Here is an 8,683-nt window from a genome sequence, read left to right as displayed (position 1 = left end):
CTGATTTCCAATCCCACCACGCAGCTGCAGCACATTATCCCGCCTTCTCAGTCACTTTCCTCACACTAAAACAGCAATCAGCAGCCACCCTATACTGTCTCTCGCTGGCAGCTCTGAGGGCCACATAAGAAAATGCGGGTGACACAGTGAAGGATATGCCGTTTTCCCGTCTGACCCGGAGGGACTGCAATGGGGCAGGTAGCCCAGTTTCCACTTTAGGCTCTGCTGCAGGTCAAGTCATCACATGGCCCCGGCTCTGGGCTTCAGTCTTCTCATCTGTGCACTGAGAATGGGCCACAGGAATCCTGAGCTCTCTTCTAGCTCCAAGGTAGAGCATTTGGTTGCTGCCTGACCCCTATCACCGCCTCCTAGAGAGTGCCGGTACTACACTAACCTGCTCCCCTGGTATCTTTTCCAGGATTTCAACAAAATTCACCAGCACTCTGTCTTCCCTGGAGCCTATACCAGTCGGCTTTCACAGGCTAAAGGTGCCAGCACCTGGTGGTGGTTATGTAGGTCAAAGAATCATATGCCAAAAAGAGCTTGGCTCCTGATTCTGCATTTGGCAAAAGAACATGGGCTTGAGCCTTGCAGCCTCCCTGTCCTGCTTTGAGGATGCCCTACACACATCCTGCCCAGGTCCTCACCAATGAGGTGCTGGCTCCTGCTCGCCCAGGAGGCCCTCTGCTCCTCTCCCAGGACCCCCAACCCACACCCCCACCACCCAACAAAACCCCTCTGCACACAGAGGGATTGGGGTCTAGCGCCTGAGCCCCAGGAAGAAAGAGAAAGAAAAACTCTCAACTATTAAATCTGTTTAGTAAAGACAATTTCGCTCATACAAAACAACAGTTTACAACAATCGAGTGCTGGACACACCATCTGAGACAAGGGAGGCGCTGCAGGCACCCAGCACCTTCCCCGGTGCACAAAGACAACCCCGGGTGCCCCTCCACCACCTGCCCCTGAGGGAGAGGAAAGGTGAAGCATTCCTGCCACCTCTCCCTCCAAGGGAAGGGGGAGTGGGGGGCCATGGCACAGAGAGCCTACCCCAGCTGCTCCTCAACTGTGCTGGGGGAGGCCCCTCCCTTCACCGGCCCCGAAGCTGAGTTGTTTGGGGTGATGGCAAATGGCTGATGGGCAAGGGGGCAAAGTCGGGACATCTTTGGTGCAAAGACTCCCCCTGACCCACCAGGCCACACAATGGAAATCTGAGGGAAGACCTCAAAAATGGCCCTGCCTTTGCCCACAAGGGGTAGCTGGCTGATGCCCCAGAACCCAGGAGAAACACAGGAAATGCAAAAGCTTTGTCAACAGAAGCTGCCCAGGCTCACCCACATGAGCTGGGCGGCAGCCCATGGAGAAATGGCTAAAAATTTAAGGAAAATAAACAAAAATGGGTTAATAAATGGCAAGAAGGGGAAGTAGAGAGGTCATTCAGTAGATGAGTGCCTCAGAGGACCTAGGACCAGCACTAAGTGGGGGGAAGGGGGCCCTGGGGCTGGGGGTCCAGTCTTCCTGATCGCTGTGCCAGTGCCCGGTCACTCCTCTCTGCCTCCCGGAACCCAGCGAACAGAGACAGGCCACAGAGGGCCTGGTTCAGAATTTGGATGGGCTTCCCAGGCACTTTGGCAGGCTCAGTATGGGCAGGGCAGACCCAAGAAGGGAGAAGGTTCCTAAGCCCCAGCAGGGCCGTCTCCCTCTGCAGCCCTGCCTGCCCCTGGCCCCTCAAATGCACGATCCCAGGCACAGATCTGCGCACTCGTACACACGTGTGCACACACACACACACTCACTCCTTTTTGTCTGGCACACTGGAGATGTCTGAGGGCTCCGAGAGAGGAGGTGCATGGCATCCTCCTCCAAGGTGGCCTTGAGCTCCCAGAACGCCTGAGCCAGCGGGGACGACCCCAGGCTGTTGTGGAGAAAACAGGGAGGGCAGATGGGACAACACAGGGACAATCCCTATGACAGTTTCCACAAATACCCTCTAACAAACCACAAGCCTTTGCAGTATCCAGAGAGGAAGGCGTCTGGTGGAGAGGAGGAGTGGGGCAAGGACAACAAAAGAGGTTTCATAAAAACTCTAAGTCAAATTACTGATAAAATTGCAAAATGAGCACAGGTTCAAGAGCACCTTGCTCACTTCTCTCCATAGCCTCCCAACCTCCCAACCTCTCCCACTCTGGGGTGGCCAGAGCCAAGGCAGAATTCAGCCACTGACGCAGTTCCAGGCTCCATGCAGCTGAGGAGAGGCGGCGGATGTGGACAGTTCCGTGTCTCTTCGTTTAAAAAATATATTCCTGTAGAGAGTTATTGCTTGTCCTCCCGCGGGCAGGAGGGCGCGGTGGCTCAGTGGGCCAGGGCCGCAGCCTCCAGGGCCCGAGCTTTCTTCCGCCTCTTCAGCAGCAGAGGGTTGGACGCATCCTCAATCTTTTTTATCTTGATCTGCTCGTAGTCGACGCGCATTGTGGCCAAGGCACTGGTCATCTCCTCCTGGGGGCACAGCAGCACCAGGAAAGGTACAGAGAGAGCCAGAAGACAGGAAGGAGAGACAGCAGAAGAGAGATGTAAGAGCAGAAGAGAGACGTGAGAGACAGAGACAAGAGCAGGGTGAGGGCGGCAGGGGTGGGAGCACAGAGAGAAGACGGGCTGCTTAGTGGTCCACGCTGACAATGGCAGCCTCACCCCAGCACTGAGCAGCAGAGAGCTTGGCTACAGCACTGCTGCTGTTCCCTGAGAGCCCCCCAGTGACCCCGCAGGAAAGGAGGAAGAGCCCCGGGCCAGGAGTCAGGAAACCTGGGTCCGGTCTGCCCCAACCAGTCACCAGCTGCGTGACCTTGAGCAGACTGCCTGTCCCCCTGCTCTGGGGCCTCAGTTTCTCTTCTGCAAAATGAGAACATTATACCAGATGGTCTTTAAGGTCCCGTTAGAGACCCAGGGAGTAAAGGGATTCTAAGAAACAGTCCTGAGTTTGGACAAGAACACAGAATTCTCTGTTCACAACCTAGTCAGCCAAGTGGCCTGGTTGCTGTTCTTGTAATGAAGACACCCCTGGGATGAAAGAGGCAGAATCAAGCTCTCCCCTACCAGCACCATGCCTCACACCTGGGCAATCCCTGCAAGCCGCCCACCCCACCCGGAGCCCCTCTCGCCCAGTGGTGCCCCTCACCTTGACATCCTCCCACCGCTCCTTGTCCTCCTTCAGGACCCGGCTGGTGTGCAGTGGGGTTTGAGGGACCTTCGTCGATTGCTGAGAAGACAGAAAAGGGGTCCGAGTGAAAGCCTGGGGTGGGCAGGGTCCTAAGACTCTGTCCCGTGGAATAGTCCCGTGGGACCCAAGGTTCCCCAGTCTGCCGAGCTTACCATGATCCAGGGGTGGTTCATAAACTCGGTGATGGTCATTCTCTGGGTGGGCTCTGTTTTCAGCAGGTTCCGAATGAGCATCTTCACTGTGGGATGGGGCAGGGGGCAGTGACAGCTCAGGGGCCACTCTCGCTGGCCTGCTCCTTTCCCCAGTTTTCATGGGGAAACCAGATTCAAAGAGGGGTTGCATGGAGGCAGGCTGCCTGAACAACTAGCCCCAAGGACCACGACGGCTCTACCACTTGATAGGCCCTGCACAGCCCCACAGCCTCGGCCCTGCCACTGGCCCTCCACACAGGCAAAATGAGGCAGGACGCACCCCGCAGGCATGGGCACAGGTGTTAACCCACAGTTACACCAGGCACATGAGATGGAGGCCCATACGTGTGTCTGTGTGTACACACACACACACACACACACAGAGGCTCTTCCCCTTGTCCTGAAAGCCTGGGTTCTTACCTTCCTCTGATACTTCTGACCATTCTGGGTTGGGAAATTCATACTGGCCCATTCGGATGCGAGTCTTCATGCCCGGAGAGATGGCAAGGCCGTGGTTGGAGTAGAAGGGGGGATACCCACACAGCCTGCATCAACAGGAGGAAGGAAGTGGGAGACACAACAGCTGTCACTTAGGGGCCCTGCACCAGGAACAGGATGAGAAACAGGCTCTTCTCCTTGTAAAGGTCACAGAGAAATCAGGGCTCATTGACACAGGCACAACATACAAAGCCAAGGACGGGGCCCGGGAATCCAGCATAGCAAGTATCTAAGGCGCACACTTTCCAGTCCATGAGCTGGTTTACACCCGCCACTTAGCTATCGGAACTGATAGAAGGGGCACGCAGGGGACCTCCCCTGTAGAAAGAGGAATCTAACATCTGCCTCTTCCTCTTGTCCTGGAGAAGTACTGGCCGCCCTGACTCCCTGCCCCACCCAGCGCCCTCCCCAGCACACTCACAGGATGTACATGATGACACCCAGGGACCACATGTCACAGGACTTGTCATACTTCTCTGGACCCAGCACTTCTGGAGCTGCAAACCAAAGGTCAACATGGGTGGGCCAGCCCTCAGAATCCTGTGATCCACTCAGTTTCTCTGTGAAAGATGCTCCCCATCCCAACTTTCAGCCTATCATGAGGTGGCAGCAGCTGGGGTGCAGAAGGAAGAGCTGAAGCCCAGCCCAGGGACTGGAACAGAGTATCCTCCTCCACGAGAAACCCTGGAACTAGGATCTTAAGATTTTAAAGATCCTGAACTGCATGAGACTTTCAGACCTATGCCATCCATTTAATTTCACAGATGCTCTGAACATGCTTTGAAAGCTTTTTCCATGCCAATCAGCTGAGGCTCCAGAACAAGACCTGGGTCCAGATTCCACTGAGAATCTGATGGAAACCATGGCTCTTCTCAGAAAGATCCCAGCAGATCCTTTCTTACAATTCCTCCACTGTAGCTTTGCTCTGACAAGCCCAACTTCTCAGCAGGTCCCAGCAGAACCAGCACCAGAAGGGGCCATAGACACAACTCTCCTAGGATTTGCGGCGCCCCCCGACAGTCAAGAGGAGGGGCTGAGAAAAGTTCTGGGAAAAGACTAGGTCCCTGGGCCCCCTGGGGACTTACCCACATAGTATGGCGTATAACAAGGAGTGGTCAAAGAGTTGTGGCTGGTGGTTTCCTTGGCAAAGCCAAAGTCAGTGAGTTTCAGGATGGCGTTGGGCCTTTTGGAGGTGTATAAGAGATTCTCAGGCTACAGAAAGAGAGACAGAAAAATAGCAACCCTGCTGGACCTGGGAGGGGCTATCAGAAACAAAAGGGTGCTGGTTCCTTCCTTCCTCTGCTCATCCAGCAACCATTTGCCTATCCCGGGCACTGCCCACCACAAGAAGTGGCAGCTCTCTGCGGGTGTCTGCCCAGCCCATGCACTGCCCACTACAAGGAGTGGCAGCTCTCTATGGGCAAGTGCCTGCCTCTGCAGGGTTTCCAGAGTGCCTGGAGATAAGAGAGTGACACACAGAACCCACAGTAAACACCACAGGGACAGAGAAACCAACAGTGTGACTGGGGGGTTCTGCCTGAGGAGAACCACAGGGCTGAGTGGGGTCAGAGAATGCTTCACTACTGGGTTTATGAGTTTGCCCATGGGCAGAGAGGGCAAGGTCCTACAGGGCAGAGAATGGCATGCTCAGGAACCAGGCAGCAAGGACGTCGGGTGGCCTGACAACCATCCCTGGGGTGGCCAGGCCCCCCTGTTGCCCCCACAGCACTCGGGCTTAGGGCTGTGAACAGTTGGCACCTTGACATCCCGATGGGCAATGTTGATTGAGTGCAGATACTGGATGGCCTCACCGATGCTCTTCATGATTTCGGATGCCTCTGTAGAAGGGAGGGAAGAGAGAGTGGGAAAGAAAGTCACAAGGACATGTCATTAGGCTTGAAAACCCAGTGCACCAGTCCCACCTCTGTGTAGCCTGAGGCTCCCCACAGCCACCACCCACCCCAGAAACAAAGCCACCAGGAGCTGCGCTGGTCAGCTGAGGCAGCCCTTGCAGTGTGCTGGAGGGGACAGCAGCCTCAACACCCTTCCCCAAGAGCAGGCACTGCAGAGGCCCCCTTCACACCCCCACTGCCCTGCCTGCCTGCACCTGTTCCCACAACAGACCCTTTCTACCTCTTTCTGTGAACGCCTGGTCTCCTCGGTCCTGGATTCGGCTAAAGAGTTCTCCACCGTCCAAACTGAAATGAAGCCACAGTGAGATCCAGAGAACACAACAGCCCACCGCCACTCTCTACTGACTCCCAAAAAATCAAGTGTTTACATTTCAGGCTTCAGGCCCATCCCTGGGCTGTTCTCAGAGGGCAACGTGCCTGAGTGAGGAGAGGGGACAGACTGGGCCGGGACCCGAACAGTGGCTGCTTACCATTCCATGACAATCAGCAGGCACTTCCTCCCTGCGTACAGATTCTCGTACACATCCACGATCCGTACGATGTGTGGGCACTGGGAGGCCCGCCAGTGCAGCTCCACCTCCCTGCGGGCCTTGGGGCAGTCCTGAAGCATCTGCAGGCCAAACAGCTTCCTGAGTGACTGCGCTATCACATGGCCCTGCTCTAAGCCCCCGGCCCGCATGCCCTGACATTGCCACCGACACACCACAAACCCCCCACTCCTGCTGGCCCTTCCTACCAGCCCCCCTGGCACATTTCCTGAGGCCTCTGCATTTCCTTATCTGCTCTATATGAAATCTCACGATGACTCTTTTGGGGCCTTGACAGCTACACTGAGATCAGCCCTCGGGCCATTCAGTCCAGCTTAGGCCTGTCTCCAGCTTAGGCCATGAAGTCTACTCTAGAAGGCAAACAGCACTCAGGTACTGGGAAGCAGGGGGTGAAGGGGCTTCAGGAAGAAAGGCCGACTGAGAAAAACCAATACAGTATGGGAAAGGGGGCTAGAGAGAACAGAGACTCCAGAGTCCAGAGGAAAAGGCACCTCCTCAATTACTCAGACCCAGCACAACAAATCCAGAGTAATGTTCTCTCTACCTCTGTGGCTGACTTCAACCAGGCAACAGATGGCCTTGGAAGTCAGCTAGATGCCGATTTGAATCCAGTTATTACTAGATTTCCAAGCCTGAGCAAGTTACTTAACTCACTGAACCTCATTGATACCCCTTCTCCCTGGACAAGTTGGCTGGGGGTATTAAAGAAGGCTGGCTTCTCACCAGCCTCAGGGGTTCAATCTTGACTTGTCTAAGCCAGTCTCATTAATTCCAGTCCCTTTGCTAGTGACTGGCTTGGGAACGAGCCTACAACCCAACTGGCCAAGAACCTTGTAAGAAATCTGCTAAGAGGCTTCTTAAAGGGAGCACAAGAAACCTACATCTCTCTCCTGTATATGGCACCTGGGACCATGACAGTCACATCATTACCAGTAAGGGGGGCCTAAGAGGATAAACCAATGCACCAAGGAAGGCAACCAGGAGAGATGGCAACTACCTGGATCCTTGCTGACATCACCAGGGATCCCTCAGGACTTATTTTTGACAAGATAATAAACTCTTCTTACTGTTTAAGCTGCTTTTCGTGAAATTTTTTATTGCCTGGAGCCAAAATCATCCTGATCTACCCTTCCTTTGTAAAGTGGGGATGGATAATGGCTTCTGTTTCACATATTTGTTGTGAGGATTAAGTGAAATATTTCCACAAAGCACCTCACAGAGTGTCTGACATATATGCTCACTAATAGCTGTCATTTTTATCACCAATTGTCTGCTAAGTGCAAGCACAGGTGCCAAAATAATTAAGACAACGACACTCATAGATTTAGCATCTTCATGGGAAGTCAAGAAGAGCCCTATATGGTCTACACTCCAACTGCTTTGGACATTCAGAGGGCTGGGGTGTCCAAGAGACAGGCTGGGAAGGAAATGGACAGGCAGAGGGAAGGCATGCAGGCAGAGGGGAATGTGGCAAGCAGGTGCTGACTGACTGAGATGGAGTGGAGCTGGGGTGATACAGCAGGGAGGCCTAAGAACCTGCTAGAAAGTGTCTGAAGCTTGCAAATAAGATCAGATGGCCACGATGGAGCCAGCTTGCAGGGGGCAGGGAAGGGCAAATGAGCATTTCCAACAAGAAAGCTGGCATACATTCATGCTATGGCCCATGGTATGTTGGGTTTTTCCTAACTGTACATTTGCCATTTTACAGGATGAGGAAGCTGAGGCTCAGGGAAGTAGCATGCCCAAGGCTAAGTTTCTGAGAAAAGGCAGAGCCAAGGTTGGAATCCAGGCCTGGTAGATTCCAAAGACCAAGGCTTTCCACCACACCACCCAGTTTTTAGAGGAGGCTGGAAGCCAAGATTTCTCTGACTGACTTTGCAGAGGCAATTCCCCAAACAGGTGTCTAGAAGGAATCAATGGCTAGATACCATGGAGTAACAGGTGGCTGGAGCCAATAGGTGCAGGAGGCAAGGTTCCCATGAGGTCACACTGCCACCTTGTGGCCATATGAGGACACGGCATGGGTCTTGAGTTCTGCCACCTTTAACTTCCTTCGAGATTTTTTGTTGTTGTTTTGGGGACCGGGTCTTGCTCTGTTGCCCAGACTGGAGTGCAATGACACAATCTTGGCTCACTGCAACCTCCACCTCCCAGGTTCAAATGATACTCCCACCTCAGCCTCCTGAGTAGCTGGGATTACAGGTGTGAGCCACCAGGTCTGGCTAATTTTTTGATGTTTTTAGTAGAGATGGGGTTTCGCCATGTTGGCCAGGCTGATCTCGAACTCCTGGTCTCAAGTGATAACCTACCTTGGTCTCC

At 54.0% G+C, this 8,683-nt stretch overlaps 1 protein-coding gene across 3 annotated transcripts in view; it reads right to left on the bottom strand.

The window, feature by feature from the left end:
- Positions 1-802: 802 nt before the first annotated feature.
- LOC105484848 (MAPK activated protein kinase 2) overlaps positions 803-8,683 on the bottom strand; it is a 48,808-nt gene continuing 40,927 nt past the window's right edge. Inside the window, exons 2-10 of one of the 3 annotated variants that reach the window (XM_011746900.3) lie at positions 6,287-6,426; positions 6,037-6,101; positions 5,662-5,741; positions 4,989-5,115; positions 4,325-4,400; positions 3,826-3,950; positions 3,367-3,452; positions 3,173-3,253; positions 803-2,496 (exon numbers count right to left, since the gene is read on the bottom strand). In XM_011746900.3, coding sequence (XP_011745202.2) covers positions 2,353-2,496; positions 3,173-3,253; positions 3,367-3,452; positions 3,826-3,950; positions 4,325-4,400; positions 4,989-5,115; positions 5,662-5,741; positions 6,037-6,101; positions 6,287-6,426 — 924 coding nt within the window. In that variant the 3' untranslated portion in view covers positions 803-2,352. Of the gene's footprint in view, positions 2,497-2,985; positions 3,055-3,172; positions 3,254-3,366; positions 3,453-3,825; positions 3,951-4,324; positions 4,401-4,988; positions 5,116-5,661; positions 5,742-6,027; positions 6,102-6,286; positions 6,427-8,683 lie in introns of those variants that run through there. The other 2 variants (XM_071079354.1, XM_071079365.1) reach the window with 2 other exon arrangements.

The sequence above is a fragment of the Macaca nemestrina genome, chromosome 1, assembly GCF_043159975.1.
Source record: "Macaca nemestrina isolate mMacNem1 chromosome 1, mMacNem.hap1, whole genome shotgun sequence".
Taxonomy (NCBI): domain Eukaryota; kingdom Metazoa; phylum Chordata; class Mammalia; order Primates; family Cercopithecidae; genus Macaca; species Macaca nemestrina.
This window is presented reverse-complemented; position numbering and strand designations above follow the sequence as displayed.